Source organism: Rhea pennata, chromosome 24 (assembly GCF_028389875.1).
Source record: "Rhea pennata isolate bPtePen1 chromosome 24, bPtePen1.pri, whole genome shotgun sequence".
NCBI classification, from domain to species: Eukaryota; Metazoa; Chordata; class Aves; order Rheiformes; family Rheidae; genus Rhea; species Rhea pennata.
In genome coordinates, this window is record NC_084686.1 from 1,394,263 (window position 1) to 1,414,144 (window position 19,882).

General features: G+C 49.4%; 2 protein-coding genes across 5 annotated transcripts in view; one reads left to right on the forward strand and one right to left on the reverse strand.

Moving 5' to 3' along the window:
• Nucleotides 1-7,914, reverse strand: part of SIK3 (SIK family kinase 3) — a 104,201-nt gene extending 96,287 nt beyond the window's left edge. For 2 of the 3 annotated variants that reach the window (XM_062594467.1, XM_062594465.1), the window contains exon 1: nt 7,789-7,906. The gene's annotated coding sequence lies outside the window, so the exon portion shown is untranslated. Of the gene's footprint in view, nt 1-7,788 lie in introns of all 3 variants that reach the window. The other variant, XM_062594464.1, reaches the window with a different exon arrangement.
• Nucleotides 7,915-11,985: 4,071 nt separating this feature from the next.
• PAFAH1B2 (platelet activating factor acetylhydrolase 1b catalytic subunit 2) lies at nt 11,986-19,739 on the forward strand. 2 transcript variants are annotated; one of them, XM_062594585.1, is made up of 6 exons: nt 11,986-12,056; nt 12,770-12,857; nt 13,624-13,713; nt 14,277-14,393; nt 15,403-15,525; nt 16,150-19,739. In XM_062594585.1, exons 1-6 carry the CDS (start codon nt 12,028-12,030, stop codon nt 16,426-16,428), a joined length of 726 nt encoding a protein of 241 aa, XP_062450569.1. In that variant the 5' UTR covers nt 11,986-12,027; the 3' UTR covers nt 16,429-19,739. The 2 variants fall into 2 exon arrangements, with proteins under 2 accessions (XP_062450569.1, XP_062450570.1); XM_062594586.1 differs by lacking the exon at nt 11,986-12,056 and adding an exon at nt 12,122-12,394.
• Nucleotides 19,740-19,882: the final 143 nt, after the last annotated feature.

A 19,882-nucleotide genomic window follows, 5' to 3' on the forward strand; every position in this document is an offset into this window, starting at 1 on the left:
ATTCCTCCTTAAGAAACAAATGAAAACACAGGTTCCAGAAACCTCAGACCTCCACACTGTTCACAAAACCTTTGCAGGCTAACTACTAAGAACAGAAACACCAATCTGATTTTATGTCACTGACAGTCCTCTTCCCTCTTCTCTGCAGTAGCAACTACTTTTCCTCACAGGGGCTATTTCTGTACCTGCCCAACAAAAATCAAACACTGTTGACCAGCATTTGTTTTGCTCACACAGCCAACTTAGAAGCTTGTCTCCTGCTACACTAATTCCAAAGCTTCAACACAACAATCTTTTAGGGGGAAGGGATAATGAACAGTAATGGGGCAAAGATATTCAATAGGTACACAAGATGTAACCTTCTCTAATGAAGGTATTTCCAACAGAGCAGAAAAGTAGATACTCGTTACCTTTGCTCTTTTACATGACGACACCCAAGACAAGACTGAACACATGACAGGTTCCACAGGCCCATTCGCCAAATCCCCCAGAGGAGCACGAGCACTCTGTCAGCGGGCAGTCACAGCCCTGACTCAAAGCATTTGCACTGTCAGACTCATCAAGAAGAACCCTGATCTCAAATTTAACCATAGGTTTGCACTATTCTTTTGGTAATCATAGGTTATTTCCTACAGAAAGGAAAATATTTTAATGAAACATATAACATCACTATTTCAGGCTGTAGTTGATACAGCTAATACCTCCACGAAGTTTAATAAACATTCCTTCTCATCCCCAGTGCAGTAACTATGCTTAACCAAAAGTCCATTTCTATCTTTTAGGCTTTTACTAGATCTCCTCATTAAATGAGAGCTAAAATGCAACTCTTGCAGCACACAAATGACAAGAACAATGGCCATGTGAGCAGTATTATAATAGATGCCAGACGAATTAGTGATTCACATCCATCAGCCCTTCTTATGCCCAAGAGAAATAAGCAGCAGGACAGATGAGGCACCAACAAATACTGAAAGAGACAAGCAAAATGATGAGAAAGGTTACTCTGTTAGTCCCAAGCATGGGGTTCGTAAGAAATGAACAGCACTAGTAGTAAAAAACTTCCCTGGGACATGATGATGATGAATCACAACATACCAATACAGAGACTATTTGAAGATTATCACACTTGGAGCACTGACTGGAGGAGGCAATTTGTGGTTATCCCATAGCCACGTGCCTTACTGCTGCACGTCAAAGGTAGGAGGAACAGGATGATAAACAGCAGCCAAAATCTTGCCACTGACTAGTCTGAGAACAGCTTGCATTCGTTTCAAGGAGGCAGAAATCCAGGTAACAGTCGTCATGGCTTCTTGAATCTCCTGCATGCAGGAACCAAATTGCAGGAAAATAAGCTAGATTCCTTCCCCAGCAGCACAGCCTAATTACTAACAAAGTCTACCAGCTGGATTTTCAGCCTAGTTTTAACATCATAGCCTCCACCTCAAAGAATTCAATGCAGAATAACTCCCCTACTCCAACCCATCCATACACCAACCACAGAAACTAAGTCCATTCTCTCACAGGAAGGAATATCCTCTGCAGTTTAAATTAGACATCTCCCATTCTCCAGACAAGGATGTTCTCCTTGAAAACCTTGCAGGGTGGGGGAGCCTGCTTACATCTAGCATTTCTTCAGTCTTGACACACCTGGTACTTGCAACAGTATGAGAAGGGCTATGTTCTGCCAGGGATTCAGAAATCACCTTTTGGGGTTACTAATAATACGAATAAAAGAGCTCCAGATAGCCTCTTAAACATGATGCCACTATGTAAAACTATTGAAAACTCATTCCTAGATTTGTCTGTTACTTAGCTATTACTTAAAATTGCCAGGAACTCAAAAATAATAGGCAATCAGCTTGCAAGTTAAGACAGTCTAGCAGGAGGATCACTGGACTCAGTAGATAGCCATGTTCTTTCAGGACTGTGAATTCTTATTTCTATTTCAAGAGAAAAATTGAGACAAAAATTAATACTCATCTCCCAGTGATGTATGAAAAGCACAATACATGCAGTACAATGGTCTGAACTTACAAAAACATCCATTCATAAATAAGAGAGGGCTTAACATTTACAGCAATGAATTACTTGAAAGAGCATCAGAGCAGCAGTGCAACTGTCATAAAAACATTTGCAGGTTCATGTATGCTTAGCAGTTGGGCTAAGTCACCAGCACGCTGTAGCTAACAGAAGGGAAGAAACAAGAACAGCTTTTAGCATTGCACAACAGCCACAAAGGTGCCTCTCCCCTCTTCTCATCCCCACCAGCTTCTAAGGACCTATGCATAACTTCCAAAACGCACAGGAACATAAGGTACATGCTCTACAGCACATTCACGAAGTCTCCTCTGTTAACATGTGCTGATCAACTGTTATGAAATAATATGGCATTAAAAACAACTCCCATGTCTGAACAGAGCTGGAATTCTAATGAAGTCACTTGGATGATTTATAAACGGAAATTGTGTGGAAAACAATTCATTCAATAGGTCACTCGGAAGATTTTTAGAACAAAAACAAAAAAGAGTTTCTTGTGAAACACCAGAAGAGACAAAGGAAAGGGGGACAGAAGGCAGGAAACAGAAAAGGAGAGATGTAGCAAGATATCCTGCAGGTGCCCAATTAATCCTAGTCAGAGAAACAGCTCCAGTTCCTGTCCAGTTATCAGAATAGCGCTCTCTCTTGCAGAGCACAAGATTCCAACTTTGCATAACCAGGGACTGAATGTAAATTGCTGGCTTGGTTAATACATAAATTGTCAACTGTTCCTTTCTATTTCATTAGTTCCAGCAGAGACAATTATGAATACAGGCCTCCTGCCCTTTAGGATGATTAACATTCCCTTTCGTTAGTGTCCCCAACACTGCTGACCCACATTTAACTTGTGAAATTCAGTTATATGTAAACTGCAATCTTCTGTGTCAGCAAGACGTGCCAGACCATTGCAGCGAAGCGCACAGAGCACACACTCTCCTCCTGGCTGTAAATAAACGTATCTGCCAATTTCAAAGTGGCTACAAATTTTAAGTCTATTAATACAAGAAGGAGCACCAAAATATTCTCTGTATTTCTTTTTCCGGGAAAAGGGGATGTAAGCCAGGAGCTCTCAAGCCTTGATATCTTCAGATGTCATAGCAAAGGCCACTCAGCTTTGTAAATGCCATAGGAAAGAAAAAACAGACTCTGATGCCTTTCAACAAACTACCTGTAAATCACAGTTTTAATTCACAAGGAGTAATTCAACGAGTCTTCCAAGCTCTTAATTTCATCTTCAGCATGATTAAAAAGCCAGAATACAATTTTTTAACAGCAGGTTTGCAACAGAATTCCTTCCGAGACATCAGAGAATCATGATTCCAAGGAGAGCATGACAAGCAAACCAGCTCTTCTCTTAAGAGAATGTGACACAGGATCAAGTTTGTTCTGGGATTTGACAGCTATATTTGAACGCTGCCCAGTTCTTCTGCGCAGCTACTACAGGAAGAGACCATCTTTGGAAGGGGTTGCCAGCACACTTAACAATTGTGCTACTTTTGTTTTATATAATCAAAGAATTCTTTCAAATTACTAAATGGAGTCATTCCACAAAGGTTTTACTTTCTTCTAAGTCACTGCCACTAAGTCAAAAAGCTAGACATATCACTGTAATGAAAACAAGCCCTCGGTAGTTCTATTTTGTATTCTTAGTGCCATTTCAGAAAAAGACTTCCCAGACAGATTAGCCCTTTCCACCTTCCATTACATCAGTACCTCCCCTCTAACCTCATGAGTTCCAGAGCCTGAAACAATCAGCTCTTCTCTCCTTTCTCACTCCTGTCCTAGCGTCGGTAGTGACAGCCCCTGCAGAGAAGGCAATGTACTGTAACAACAGTACACAAGATTGCAGGCAGAAGGAATTTACTTGCTTGCACTCCTCTTCGCAGGGTAGATTTTAAAAGAAACCTGACCTCAGAGTTCAGAAAGTTTCCAGGTCAAGTTTCAGCTCCAAACTATTCCACCTCAGCCTTTCAGGCCCTGACTACTCATCCAACAGAACAGATGACAGTTGTTCTGAGTACAGGCATTTCTTTGGTCTGTCCAAGTAATAGGTGTTCAAAGTGATTACATCTCCCTAGCTCAGCTGTAGGAAATTTATAAGCAGGTAAAAGACCACCATTGCAGTAACTCACACACTCCACTACGCTCAAGGTTAGAAGACAGCTACCAAATCTACAATCCCACCAAAAAACAGTTGTACTGCCTCCTAAAGAAGAGAACAAGTTCAGTAACTTCAGAGCAGCAGCTGCAACTAAACTGCCACTTAACAAAGCATTTTTTTTACAAGCTTCAGAGTTAACACCCCTCAAAAGAAACCTTGACTCAACTAGAAAGGCTGAAAATAGGAACTCAGCTTGTAATTAAAGAACTGATGATCAGTCTTCTGCATTTGAAGCATCAGAACTGTGACCCTGCTTCTTATTAGCAAAATTCAGCTTTATAATGGGGAAAATAATGACCAAGTCCCACACAGTAATAGCTGAAGTGTGGGTTAAATTGTAGCATCTTGCACTTGAAGGCACAGAAACACACATCAACTTATACAACATATGCAAATATAACTAACTCAATACTGAAAAGGACTGTCCAGCAGATGATAAATAACTGAATTTTAGACAGCCACTGAAATGAATTATACTCAGTTGTCTGGGGGAAAAAAACAAAAAACAAACAAAAAAAAACCAAACAGCAAATAAAAGTAATTTTGCATTTACATCAATATTTCAAAATCACATGACTTTAAAATACACATGGCAATCAAAGCATGCAAGCCAAACTATTCTTAACAGGCTCCCTCTGTAGTGCTTCCAAACTGCTAATATAGTAGCCAAGAGCATGACAGTAATACAAGAGAGCGTGATTTAGTTAAGACCTGTCTGACCCATCGCCTGAGCATCATATCCTTGGGTTCAGCTTCCATCACAATTTTTTAGCCTGCAGTGGTTTCTAGAGAACTCTTCAGTACTATCACTAGCAGCATGTACTGGCATATGCAGCAAGACAAACCACTGCAAAGAATATGTTGTAACAAACAAAAATCAAGACTATCGCAAGTGCTTTTGTTTCCTCACGCATCTCCAGACATATTCCACCAACTAACAAAGCAGATAAAGCAGTTGATCCAGGAATGAAACCCATACCTCAAAATACTGGTGCATTAGAACTGCTTGGTCAATAAGTCCCTTTCTCCTCTTTATTCCTTGAAGTTTACTGTATGGCCCTGAAAGACTCAGAAAGAATCATTTTTAAAAATTAGAGAGAAAATTGTCTTTAAATTAAAGCTTACAGCATTACTTTTAAGTCAGACATTACCTCCACATTCTGCAAAACATCCAATTGCTCCACCTGCATATTTATCCATATAAAATTAGACGAATCAAGATTAAATTAACCACATAATCACCAGTAATAAAAACAAAGCATTCAAGACTCTCACTCATGAAGATGTTAGTGAACCCTTAGCCAGAAAGAATGGCACCATGAAAACTGCCATCAGCTATGCCTCTATTCTCAGAGTTCACAACTGAAATGACACAAAAAGAGTGTTTTCAGCAACTCATTAATGGCAACACGCTACGTGCTAGACCACCAGGCCTCAAGAAGCCAACAGGCGCTCAGTCAACAGGCTGAGCCCTGGCTAACCCAGCCTTGGGGACCGACCTTCCACAACAAGCTTGTCTGCTTCTGCTCCAGCCCCAGCCCCAGCCCCAGCTTGGGGAGTGGATCACAATCTGCCACGCAAAACCTTCCCCTGCACGTCGGCAACGGCCACCCAAACGGAGCCCATTCCCCTCCACGGCATTTGCAGGTTTTACATAAAGGCAGAGCACCTTCATCACCCACAGCACGGCTCCCATCCCGAGTGGGGGCCGGCACCATGGCCGTGAGGCCAGAGCACCTTCATCGCCCACAGCCCGGCTCCCGTCCCGAGTGGGGGCCAGCACCATGGCCGTGAAGCCAGAGCACCTTCATCACCCACAGCACGGCTCCCGTCCTGAGTGGGGGCCAGCACCATGGCCGTGAAGCCAGAGCACCTTCATCACCCACAGCACGGCTCCCGTCCCGAGTGGGGGCCAGCACCATGGCCGTGAAGCCAGAGCACCTTCATCGCCCACAGCACGGCTCCTGTCCCGAGTGGGGGCCAGCACCGTGGCCGTGAAGCCAGAGCACCTTCATCACCCACAGCACGGCTCCCGTCCCGAGTGGGGGCCGGCACTGTGGCCGTGAAGCCAGAGCACCTTCATCACCCACAGCACGGCTCCCATCCCGAGTGGGGGCCGGCACTGTGGCCGTGAAGCCAGAGCACCTTCATCGCCCACAGCACGGCTCCCGTCCCAAGTGGAGCCGGCACCGCGGCCGTGAAGCCAGAGCACCTTCATTGCCCACAGCCCGGCTCCCGTCCTGAGTGGGGGCCGGCACCGTGGCCGTGAAGCCAGAGCACCTTCATCACCCACAGCACGGCTCCCGTCCCGAGTGGGGGCCGGCACTGTGGCCGTGAAGCCAGAGCACCTTCATCACCCACAGCACGGCTCCCGTCCCGAGTGGGGGCCGGCACTGTGGCCGTGAAGCCAGAGCACCTTCATCACCCACAGCACGGCTCCCATCCCGAGTGGGGGCCGGCACTGTGGCCGTGAAGCCAGAGCACCTTCATCGCCCACAGCACGGCTCCCGTCCCAAGTGGAGCCGGCACCGCGGCCACGAGGCCAGAGCACCTTCATCGCCCACAGCACGGCTCCCGTCCTGAGTGGGGGCCGGCACCGTGGCCGTGAAGCCAGAGCACCTTCATCACCCACAGCACGGCTCCTGTCCCGAGTGGGGGCCGGCACCATGGCCGTGAAGCCAGAGCACCTTCATTGCCCACAGCACGGCTCCCGTCCTGAGTGGGGGCCGGCACCGTGGCCGTGAAGCCAGAGCACCTTCATCACCCACAGCCCGGCTCCTGTCCCGAGTGGGGGCCGGCACCGTGGCCGTGAAGCCAGAGCACCTTCATTGCCCACAGCACGGCTCCCGTCCTGAGTGGGGGCCGGCACCGTGGCCGTGAAGCCAGAGCACCTTCATCACCCACAGCACGGCTCCCGTCCCCAGTGGAGCCGGCACCATGGCCGTGAGGCCAGAGCACCTTCATCGCCCACAGCTGGGCTCCCGTCCCCAGTGGGGGCCGGCACCGCGGCCACGAGGCCAGAGCACCTTCATTGCCCACAGCCCGACTCCTGTCCCGAGTGGAGCCGGCACCGTGGTCGTGAAGCCAGAGCACCTTCATCGCCCACAGCCCGGCTCCCATCCCGAGTGGGGGCCGGCACCACGGCCGTGAAGCCAGAGCACCTTCATTGCCCACAGCCCGACTCCCGTCCTGAGTGGGGGCCGGCACCGTGGCCGTGAGGCCAGAGCTGTTGCTTCACTCATAGCCTGGACCCCGTCCCGAGTGGGGGCCGGTACCGTGGCCGCGGGACAGAGCTCTCGCACCACGCTCAGCCTGGCTCCGTCCTGAGGGGGAACCGGTACTAGGGCCACAAGGCAGAGGAGCCGCGGGGAGCACGGCCCGGCCGCGCCGCGCGTGGAGGCCGGTCCCGCGGCCACGAGGCAGGGCACCCGCACCGCCCACGGCCCGGCCCCGCCGCGAGTGGGCAGAGCGCCGGCCGGCCCCATGGCGGGCAGGAAGAGGCCGCAGCCGCCGCGCAGCGCCGCGGGCCGCGTCCCCCCGCGCGGCGGCGGGGCCCACGCGCGGCTCCCGGGCCGGGCCGGGCCCCTCACCTTGGCCCGGGTCACCAGGTGCGTGGCCAGCTTCACCACGGCGAAGTTGCCCTTGCCGATGGTCCGCTCGATCTCGTAGTAGCCGATGCGGGCGGGCCCGGGGGGGCGCGGGGGCGGCGGGGCCGGGGGCAGCCGCGGGGCCGGAGGGGGCCCCCCCGCGCCGCTCGCCGCCGCCGCTGCAGCCGCCGCCGCCATCTTGTTGCGAGGAGCAAACCCCCCCCCTCGGGGCTGCGGCACCGCGTGAGCTCATCCGCGGGGGGGGGCGGCTGCCATGGCAACCCCGGGGGGCGGGGCGCGTGACGCCAGCGGCGCCGTGACGCGGCAGCAGCGTCACCGCGGCGGCGGCTCCGCATTGGAGGAGGGGCGGGGCCGGGCGCGGCGCGGCGCGGCGCGGAGGGCGCCCCCGCGCGGCGCGGAGGAGGAGGCGCCGCGGGGGGCCGCGGCCGGCGAGGGGCGCGCTGCGGGCGCCCGCCGGGTTTGGGGGGTCGGAGCTGGGGGCTTGGGGGGCAGGCAGCGCGCTCGCCCTCCCGTAAGCAGGCACTGCCCGCCGCTGGCAGCGCGCACCTCGGGCGTTCATCCCATTCTCCTCCCCTCCCCTGTACCCGGGCTCTCCCTCGAGGAAGGAATCACAGTGCCACGGAGGGCTGCTCCAATTAACACTGGTCTGTGAAGCAGAAAAGCTCCCTCCTCCACACTACGTTGTCGCTGCCTTTTTTTTCTGGGGCGGTTTCATGTGATTCATACTGCAGGATGCTCTCGAGGGTTTGATACGAAGCAGGATTTCTTGCCTCCCGCTTTGCACACAGCCGTCAGTAATGGTTTAATTCCCAGCGCCACCTCTTCACGGGTGAGGAGCACCCACATCCCACAGGGTGTCCGTAAGCTCCTTATGCTACAAGAAGAGGTGCCTGGGATTGGGGCCCCGCTATGCTACCACGCAGAAGCCCCAGGAGTGGGTTTGCTGTGTCACAAGACTAGAATTAGCTATATGGCAAGACCTGGAAACAGCACCAAATGGTAACCCTAAAGTGTATCACGTTCTTCACTGCACAGAGTCCTCAGCAGGCCAAGCTAGGGCACAGCAGAGCCATAAAATGAGCCTGTTATCTGAGGACTGGCACAAGCCAGGCTTGCTCACTTTACAAGGGCAAGAAAAGAAGAGCTAGTGTTGTGGAGTATCCCTTCGGATAGACAGACTGTCCATCCAGTGGCAAAAACCAAACTGATGGCTCTCTGCAAAGCCAGGACCATCCTTCTCTTTCCGTCCATTCCTCTGTTGCTCTCTATAGCAAGCTCAAGTGCAATGAACTATCTATGGGGTAACATAACACTTGCTTTCTGCTCAATGGAGCTGAGCTAAGGAAGCCGGAACTCAGCGCAGTCCCATTCCTGGGCATGAAGCCCATGCTGAGAATTATATTCCAGTTCAAGCTACCAAATGAAGTTTTTCTGTCCTAAATTTTGCTTATGTGCTCAAAGAGTGAAATCATAACAGAGGAGACATGGTTCCCTGCTGTGCTTTCCAATCAGAAAGGTCACCTTTCCACCCCTGCTTTTGGCAATGGGAAAAGCAATGAGGTCAGAGTTAGCTGACTAAGGTTACCTAACTCTTGAGCCCCAGAGGTACAGTGGGCTCGCAACTATAGATGATGTGGCAGAACTGAGCAACGTGACCTATTAATGTTGATAATTTGAACTTCAAAGGCCATTTCTTCTCTCTTTGCAAGTAAGAAATATTAGGGCTGGCTGCACCACACTTTTATTTTAAGATCTGCAAATGCAAATCACTAGCTTCCTGTGCTGCTCAAAGCCTGGGCACCCTGTTGGCAGTGGGTATGCAGCGGGTAGAATTATCTGCTACAACAAAATATTACTCTGCTTTAATTGCTGGTACACTGAAGACAAGGCACCGTAGATAATTTCTACACGCTTGCCTATGCACTGTGAGCAAACTACCACGCTGCGTGGGGTACAGCTCTGCTGGTGCAATTCACTGCTGCCTCGGTGCACAGCCCGCTGTGCTCTCCCGCCTGCTCTGCGCGGTCACCGCGGCCCAGCGCAGTGGCTTTCTCCCACTCCCGGGCTAAGCCGGTCCACGTGCACCAGGTCAGGACTGACCTGCAGCCGGCCCTCCTGTGGTTCTTCTCCGTGCTCTGAGCATCTGACCACTGTGGAGCATGTGCAAGTGTGAAAATTAAAACTGTGAAAACATACTGATCAGATACCTACTGAGACTTCACTGATGTTAAGTCAGTCGATGTCAGCTACGTGCATACACTGCAAGTTACAAGTGGAGGGCAGTGAGTGATATCTGCAACGCCCACCACCCACTCTCATTTCCTTTCCAAATTCAATTTTCAGTCTCTGTTTTCTTCTATAGCATTAAAATGGGCTTTTGTTTTATTGATATATAAAGCTGCTTTGTTCCTTTTGCACCACCAGCAAAAGAATGCACCTTTAGCCCTTTCCAAAGTTTATAACTGCCTTACAATGCCTTATTTCCTGAGAATGGGAATCCAGCTTTGCTAAAACATTGGAAAATCAGGGCTGCTCTGCACTTGCTTGGGCACAAAATATTTCTTCTGACCATAGGGACACGTGACAGGGTCATTACAGACTCCACAGACGTGTCACAAAATCTCAGGCCATGTCCCAGCAGCACCCTGGGTGTAAATAGCAGGCAGGTCAATGGGTCGACACGGAGATGCACTTGCAGCACGTTTGGAAAAACTAACTTTGGACCAGACCACTGTCCTGAAGAACACTCTAAAATGCGCATGTATCTGCAAACAGAAGTCGGCCAAAGTACGGAGCCAAGTGTTGCAATTCCACATCTCTCTTTAATTCAGTTACAAGCTTATGGCAACAGAGACAGGAGAATGGAGCCCAGCACAAAGTGGAATCAGTCTCCTATCAGCCCAAGAGACAGAAACCATAACGGGCACCAGGAAGCAAAGGGGAGCAGTCGTGTCATGCAGCCACCAGAGGAAGGAGCTGCACAGGGCTCCCGCACAGCCAGGCCTTTGCTAGCTTCCACCCCAGAAGTTGTTCACGGACACAGACTTAATTACAGCAACTGACTTTCAGATTCAGAGAAGATGGGACCAATCCTGGGGCCTGCTTTGCCACTGCCCTGCGTGTGCGCACAGGTAAGGTTTCGTGCCTTTTTGTGTTCTCTTTGCAGTTTGAAATGCCAAGACAATGAAGAAACTGTTCTCACTGTGCACCAAGACAGCTGCAAAAGGCTTCCAGAAACAGGCCCTGGCAAAAGCTATTTATCTAGGCAGGAAAGTGGCTGAGGGGTTACTTAACTCAGCTGGAACTGGGGAGCTGACAGTCTTCTGGGGATCACCATCGCTCCATTCGCTTTCTGGTGGCGACCTCAATATTAATGCTTTCCCATGCTAAGGCAGTCGAATGAAGGGCTTCTAGGAAACAAGGAAGTTTGGATGTGAGATACAGGCAACATAAAACCGCAGTTTTGAGATTAAACTACCAAGAAAACCCAGAGTAGTGGCTCTTAAAACCCTGCCGTTCTCCTGGCCAAGGGCCGCGGTTCAGAGCACCAGGCTTTGTCGTTAACGGCCTTCGGCACCGGTCCATGTTCACGCAGCAGTGCCCTCCGCCCCTTACGGCTCCTCCCAGGCGCCGGTTGCTGAGGCCGCCCGGGGGAAACGTCGGACTGGCCTGGGGTGCTCCGGCCATCGCGGAGGGCGACGCTCGGGCCGCGCGCCCCCCTCCAACGCCGTGCTGGCGAGGGGGTTCGCACAGCCGTTACCGAGCAGCGGCCCGCGACACCCGCCGCGTCTCCTAACGGCCCCTCTCCAGCCGCCCCTGGGAGCGCGGCGGCTGCAACCGCGGGGCCTAGCGGCTGCTGGGGCCTGCTCTGCGCGGCGGCGCTCCTCGCCTTGCCCCGGCCCCTGCCCCGGCCCCGGCCCCGGCCCCGGCCCCGGCCGCCGCCGCCAGGGCCCCGCCTCGCCCCGGGCGCCGCCGCCGCGGAATGACGCCACAGGCGTCACCGCCGGGGCGTGACGTCACGGCGGCGCCCCCGGGGGGGGCCCGGGCGCCGCGGAGCCCGGGGGCGGGCCTTCCGGCGGCGCGGCCGGAAGCGGGGCGGGCGGCGGCGGCGGCGGTTGGCGGGCGGGCGGCGGCGGAAGCGGAAGCGGCGCGGGGCGCAGGCGCGGAGGCAGCGGGGGCCGAAGAGGGAGGGAGGGAGGGAGGCGCCCGCCCGAGAGCGCCATGGAGTCGCGGGGGGAGCCGCAGCCGCCGTGAGTGCGCGGGGCCGGGCGGGGGGGCCCGGGCTGGCGTTAGCACGCCGGGCGGGGCCGCGGAGGGGCGGCGGCTGTCCGTGCCGCTTTGCGCCGCGCGTCTCTTTCCTGCGGGCCTGCCCTGCCGGATAAAGGGCCCGCAGGGAGGAGGGCTCGGCTTGGGGGCCCGGGCGCGGCTTGGGGCTGTGGGGGGCCCGGCTTGGGGATTTTTGCCCAGCAGCGGCTGGAAGTGTCAGCCTCCCGTCCAGTGCCAGTTTCTGCTCTGGGCCGACGGAGCTGCCGTGCAGCGTCTCCCGAAGCCACTTAATGCCGTGTAGAGCTCATGAGTTATAACCGAGGTAGCGTTACACAGATAGCGGAAAATCTGCAAATCGTTAGTATTGATTTTAGTGAAAGAGGTCTGCTTCTGTGGTCATGCTCTGAAGCGAGCTTTACACTATTTTGCTAAGAGGTTGTGTTCATTGTATTCGTGCCTGACTGTTCGTTCAGCAGGTAATGTCAAGAGGACCGTCCATAGAGTCACCAGGCGTTCCTTCATGGAATAAAATGGATTCTGTTGTCAGCTAAAAATCTATATACTGAGGAATAGTCATGAATTGTTCATTGTGAATGTCAGGAAGTACAGTGGTTTCTAGCCAGCTGGCCTTTACTCCCTGTGTTGGTCTGCTGGAATAACTCCTGAAAGTCGCTTGCTTAAAATGTTCTCTCCACAGGAATAGAATGAGCCAGGGAGACTCAAATCCAGCAGCAATCCCACATGCTGCTGAAGATATCCAGGGGGATGACAGATGGATGTCACAGGTAAGATTGGAAAAGGCAGTTGTCAGACTGACTCATCTTTGTTCAGAGGCTGGGGGCTATCAAATGAGTGATGCACAGGCCTGTTCTGGTCACACCTTGATTCTGACATTGTAATAGCTCTGCTATCTAAATGCAGCAGGTTGTTGGTACGTATCGTACCTATAATGCTGGAGCAAACCAGAAGTACCGTTGTTACGTGATCTGAAAGCTGCACTGTGAAACAGCTTTGGAAAGTGCTCTGTTGGCTCATTAACTGAGAAGAATTGCCAAGCCATGTGTTAAAAACCAGTACAAAACAGTGCTTTCCAGTGTGTGTCTTTGCAAGGGAGTGACCAAGCTGAAAATAGCAGAGCCGAAGTGTCTGGACTGCCAGCCTCTTGCTGCAGTACTTCCTCCTAGGCAGGGTAGAATAGCCAGAGGATAGTCATTGGAATGACTAACCGTTAATTGCTCTGTTCTGTAATTGCTGAATTTAAGGGGTGTCTGGCAGGCTCAGGTCTTGCTTGTGTGCAGCATACAGAGTAGGCAAAATGCTGCTGTATCAGAACCAAGGCCACCTTCAGTGGTGGCGTTTGCGCAGCTGAAGCAGCGTCCAGCAGTTCACAGGTTAACATGGAGGAGAAGCCTGTTGGAGGACGCACTGGAGGGAATGGCTCAGCTGGGCAGCAGGGGGAACTAGTTGAGCAACTGTCCTTTATGTTCTGCAGTGTAGATGCTGATGAGGTACCATCAGTCAGTGCTTACCCTGCCACTTTCTTTTGAACAGCACAACAGATTTGTTTTGGATTGCAAAGACAAGGAACCCGATGTGCTCTTTGTGGGTGACTCCATGGTGCAGTTGCTACAGCAGTATGAGGTACCGTTAAAGGAAAGAAAGTTGTGGGATTATATGAATTAGAATTTGTCTCCCTAATCATTTCTAATCCAGTAATTTATGATTGTGTGTGATACTGACAAGTTCTTCTGTTTTGTTCAGATTTTATTGCCGTTCCTTTGACTTTAATAAACAGACTTTCTCTGAAGTAATCTATAACTGCCTTCACTTTGTCATGCATATGCAAGCCTTTACTAGTTCCTTGAATCCCCAAGAGTATGCCACTGAAATCTTTGCAGGTTTATCTTTATTGGCCAGAATAGGTTACATCCTCTAGCACTTATGAACTACATGTATTGGCACACGTGCTTTTCTGGTGACAGAGAAGTTAAAGACTATCTCAGAAACAAAGCTTATGTAAGGGACTAGCTAGATTGTGTGCATTTCCTTAATCTGCAAAACTCTGTTGCAGAACAAAGTAATTTTGCAAGTCCTCAGTGGTGACGGTAACTGAGTAACTTTGTTCTGCAAGAGTTGCGTAGTATTTTTTTTTTTTCATGATGAGGATGCTGGCTTTGAAATAGCAAACCGATTTTTCATTGCAGATATGGCGAGAACTCTTCTCACCACTTCATGCACTGAATTTTGGGATTGGTGGAGACACAACAGGACATGTTCTGTGGAGACTGAAGAATGGTGAACTGGAGAACATTAAACCGAAGGTATAAGCAGAAAACCAAACAAGGCAGCCCTATGCTGACTTAGAAGGCACTTCAGTGCTTGGCTGAGGCAAAACTGGTTGAGCTGTCACTTTTAAAAGCATTTTTCTGTTTGAGCAATTGTTGGCACTAGGTACACATATGGTACTGAAATGTGTTTGGCTAAACCAAAAGTATTTGGAAGGTGTTTGGAAGTAGAACTGTGCTGCTTATACACAAGGTTTACACTGCTGAATATACAAGTTGGAGTATGTCATCAGCACATAGAGGTGATCGTACAGTCCTAGTGAAAATCTTGGCCAGGGCTGTGTAGGTCGGTGTAGCTTGGAATTGCAGCGTACATCTCATCTGAGATGTCTTGTCAGCCCTTAGAAAGGGATGGTGAAATACATGATAAAGAGCTAACAAAATTAGTAAAGATGTTCATTGTACATGATGAAGATCATCTTGCCAGTGTGCGTGTAGGACTGCACCCCTGCTGTGAGCTTCCTTACTGAAAACAATGAACTGTGCACCAAGGTGTGGTGCAAGGCAGTTGTTCAGTGCATGCTCCAAGTAGAGGAGGAGAATGTCACTCTTGTTTGACTCTGTATTTAACAGTTTAAAAATCTTTTTTCCCCTTCTTTTAAAGAATTTTATAGTTGTCCCTGCCCCCGAGGAGCTTATAATATTTATACATTAACATCTTTTTAGCCAACACAGGCTTCTGCAGGAAGATGGCCAAGAGGCTACATTAAAATGAGGTGGGCTCTTGACATTTCTTTGGCTGACCAAAAGAACTTCCATACAACTGGTCCTTAGCCTATACTAAGGGGGAAATCTGAAGCTCATAAGAACTTATTCAAAAATCTTCATAACAGACAACTGAAGACCTCTTGCAGTCTGGGGTTATCTCTAAACCTACCTCGTAATTTAGCTTGTTGTTTGCAGATGATGTTTTTATTTTCTTCAGTCAGAAAGACTATCATAACTTGTCTGCAAAAGTTGGAAACCTTTTTTTCACTCCTTGTAGGTCATTGTTGTTTGGGTTGGAACAAATAATCATGAAAACACAGCAGAAGAAGTAGCAGGTGGAATTGAGGCCATCGTGCGTCTGATAAATACCCAGCAGCCACAGGCCAAAGTTATTGTACTGGTATGTCTCTTGGTGTGCTGTGAAAACAGAGTGCTCTGAGGAAGGCTCACATTCTCTGTACCGTATCTCTGTGATACTAGGAGCTATTGATCATTATGGGGGAGAGCAGTTACTCTATTTATCATCCTCGCTTTGAATGCCTCTCCCCTTGTTTGCTTGGCTTTGCAGAAGTCATCCTTCCATCCGCTCTAGAGACAAGTGTTCTTATTAGCAGTGTCACTCTCCCAGTTAGAGATTTCATTGAAGAAGTCTTATAGGGATGAAGGTGCCCAGATCAGAACTGGGACTGGAAATGCTAGTTTGCCTTCTTGTTGTAACAAGTTACCTGGTGCTTCTCCTGTTGAGAAGCTGAGTGATGGCAAGCAGTATGCTGTTGAAACCGTATTAAAAGAGCACAAACACAGATACATAGATGCACATAAAAGTGCCGGTTGTGCATGTAGCTCACTTGACTCGCTCAGTTGCACTTAAAATTAGATCTGAATGGAGAAAATGGGAATCAAGGGATGAATTCCCTTATCATAGACATCTTAAATCTTGAAGGGATGCCTGAATTGAAAGGGAGGGCATTAGTACACCATCAAAGTTGTATGAAAGCTCTTCTTTGCCTCCTTCCTGTGTCAGGGCCTGCTACCTCGCGGAGAGAAGCCAAACCCTCTGCGGCAGAAGAATGCCAAGGTGAACCAGATGCTAAAAACCTCACTCCCCAAACTGCCCAATGTCCAGCTTCTGGATGTAGACGTCGGCTTTGTGCACTCAGATGGCACCATCTCCTACCACGACATGTTTGATTTCCTGCACCTGACGGGAGGGGGCTATGCGAAGATCTGCAAACCCCTCCATGAACTGATCATGCAGCTACTGGAGGAGACTCCTGAGGAGAAACGAGCTGCTCTGGCCTGATTAGCTGATACCAGTGTTAACATCATCCAGCCCATCAGATCAGTTCTGTCACTGGCACTACAGAATCCTTCTTTCTTAAAGCACTTTCCATTGTAGAATGTTACCGGATGTTCGTATCTAGTGTTTTGAGGGGGAAGGCTAATGTTTAACTGGTCTTGTACGTACAAGGGCCAGCTCAGTTGGTTTTATTGCAGGACGAAATTAGCTGAAGAAGAGTTTTACTTTTAAACCATTCCTCATTTAAAATGAGAACAGGACTGTCACTCTGTGCCCCTCTCATCTATTGTTGCCCTGTGGTTGCTCTAGAACCCTTTTAGCCTGTCTCTGACAGCCTTGTAGGCAGCTCCTGTCTTCCTTTTCTCAGCCGTGGGGATTGTGCTTGGTGTATTACCCAGTGAACAAGAATCACATTCCACTTCCAAAAAGTCAGAACAGCTGCATTTTTCTGAACTTGGTCCCACCTTGTAACGTTTCATTTTCTAGGGGTGTTTAAGTGACACTCGTTGCTTTCTTGCTCCTTGTTTCTGAAGCAGCCTGAAACTGGAATTCAGAAATATAGCAAAACAAACCATTAACTGAGCTTGTGTTGTGCTCCCAGGTGCTTGTTCATGTGCTTATTTCACTATGCCTACTAGCTGGGGCACTTTTCATTCCATGTTGCTTTCTGTGTGGGCAGTGCCATGCAGGTGCTGCTGACTGTCCTGTTCTCTGCTCCTGTCTGTGTGCGGTATTGCTGGCTTTTAACAGTTGTTCAGTTTAGGATTTTAATTACCCAGTAAATATCACACAAGGCAGTCACTTCCTCGCTACTGTAGAACTGACATTTCATTCCTTTGAGATGCCTGTGCCACAGGGCTCTTTACAGTGCTGTTGATCCTTTCTCTCTCTCTCTCTCTCTCTCTCTCTCTCTCTCTCTCTCTCTCTCTCTCTCTCTCTCTCTTTTTTTTAAGTATGACTGTTACATCCTTTTTTTCTAAAGAAGATCCATACTCGTAGCCCCTTTTTGCAAGGCCTAAATCAGTCTGAAGCTTTACAGATTCAAAGGTGTATATTTCTTTATTGCTTTTGTTTTACTTGTATAAACATTTTATTCAAGCAACTACAGCCTCTTATGGTAAGAAGTGAAGTCAAGGTGTAGTCTTCTCCTGCCCTGGACACTGCCCCTCTCCTGTAGCCGAGGGAGCCAGTGTGGCGAGTGTCCTCCTACAGGGACTGCAATTAGATTTTTTTTTTTTAATGAGGGCTGATAGAGTCTACTAATGATAATATAAAAGCAGCCTTTCATTTAAAACTGAAAGGTTATCTTTTTGAAGAAGAAACTGTTTTTCACCCTAAATGCAGAGCCCTAGAGGAATATACTTGCAAATAAAATAGTTTTAAACAAACTCTGTTCTTCCTTGACTTACCTACCAGAGTTGGAGCTTGGCAGTGCTGCGCAAACACTGCAGTGTTTCGCACTACAGGTAGCTGTTCAAGAGCTGCCAATGCACATCTTTGTGCTTCTTTCCGTGTAAGTGAAATCTGCAGTCATGCATGCTCATCTTGGCAGGTAAATTGGAGAGGAACTGATACATTTTTAGCAGGCACTCCATACCATATTCTTAATGAGGGGTGTTTAGCTGTCCAGGTTGCTTGCTGTGCCCTACTGCAATGAAAGTACATAGGTACTGTATATAGTCTGTTTGCCCTTTTTTATAATAAAGGGTTCTGGTGTTTAATGCCGTCTATAATCTAGCATTAAGGAATACTTTTACGTCCCCACTACATTCCCCTTTTCCTGTAGATTTGATCATAGCAGGATTTCTGCCTGGATTGCATGCATAGTGTGTGTTTTGTTGCCAGTATATGTGATCTACACACAGATGAAGGAAGGATGAAGCATTCCACTTCCCAGAAACAAAAATGTAAGGTGTCAGAGTGCTTGCAGGAGAGAGGAGGGGTTTTGGTCCTGCATGCACAAACCAGACTAGGGATGCACTGTGCCACTGGCTCTTCAGCCTGTGCGCTCTGTAGCTCTGCTGCCTCACAGAATGGGCTTTAAGGGAATGTTATTTAGGCTTCTGACAAGAAAAGAGGCACCTTGGAGAAGCTGGGGCAAGAAAGAGTGTTAAAATAAATGTTTAAAAAGAGGCTGGAGTGGAGGATTCTTGGGGAAACGACTTATTCCTGTTTAGGGAGAAGGGATACAACAGATTTTCCCTGTGAGCTTTCCAGGTTTCTAGGCTGTTGTAAAAAGGCAGTGTGCTAGTTCACCCTATACATCCCTGTTCTCTCCACAGTCACCACATTTGGTCAAAGAGATGCTAACCAGGAATGTATTCTTCAATAAAAAGCTCTAACTTCTTAACGAAATGCCTGTGCAACTGAGGCTGTGTCCAGATGTGAGTCAGTACCTCTTGGCAGGGTGCTGGGTGGAATAAGAGAGGTTTGGCAGGTTTGTGAGTCTTCTGCAATGTGACTGAGGACAGCTCTGCTGGTTCTCTCTGCTTAAGCTTGGCTTGCTAAGGTGCCACACTCTGCGCTTGGTTCAGTGTTCATGGCCCTTCTCTTGTCCGCTACCTTAACCGTCTCAGAGACATGCTGGTGCTGCGTAAGGAAAGGATGTCTTTCCTCCGGGGCTTTAGCTCTGTTTGTTGCTGCCTGGGAAGAAACTGTCCCACTCAAAGTGAGTGTTTTTGTGAGCAGGCGACGAGGGACTCTCCCTTCTTGCTGCAGTATTAAAGAGATGAGCGTCTCATCCCAAGAAGCGTAGAGAAGCTTTAGTTTTAGCTGTGGATGACCGATGTCTCTTGGGATCGAGGCTAGGCTGGGCTGCCCCTGCCAAAACAGCGTGAACTATTTCGTTGTTGATGGTGAGCTGTGAAAGAACTGACCCTTTGGGGCTTTTTCTTTTTGTAAACAATCCAGGTGGATTTTGCAGTTCTGTGCTAAAGCCTGGAATCTTTGTCTGTACTGTGGCCTGTGAGCGCTGCCAGTTTCATATTTATTGCAGCAAAGAAAAAAAAAAAGATGCGAAAGGCCAGAGAGAGTCCTTCTCTTGTAGCCCGTGTGTGCTTGGTGGGGGGACTCCAGGCACAGGATGGGGACCTCTAAGGAGGAAAGCTCGCAGTGCGCGTGAAATTAGATTGCAACCTCGCTCTGCAGTGACCTACCTACCTGCTTGGAGGCACTGCCTTGTTACTGGTCGCTGACTTGAACCTTCTCCAGAGAAAAAAAATGTGTTTCTGCTTTGGCAAAAAAAAATGCATCAACTGATAGAGCTCACTCTGTTTAGTGCATATTTCAATATAAATGTAAATGTTTCACCCCAATGTGTTCCAACGCGTGTGTGTGTGTGCGTGCGTATGCACGTCTTCCGTTCGTTCTCGCTCTGTGTTGGTTACTTGTTCTGTTTCATTCCGCTGAAACGTGGTGGGAAATACTGCCTAATGAATAGAAACTGCTGCGGCCTGAA

Bases quoted from the DNA above. Each gene is read 5' to 3' on its own strand.
- PAFAH1B2 (XM_062594585.1), top strand. From the start codon at position 12,028: ATGGAGTCGCGGGGGGAGCCGCAGCCGCC. The intron at 12,858-13,623 runs GTAAGATTGGAA...TCTTTTGAACAG, and splicing joins ATGACAGATGGATGTCACAG to CACAACAGATTTGTTTTGGA. The intron at 14,394-15,402 runs GTATAAGCAGAA...CACTCCTTGTAG, and splicing joins TGGAGAACATTAAACCGAAG to GTCATTGTTGTTTGGGTTGG.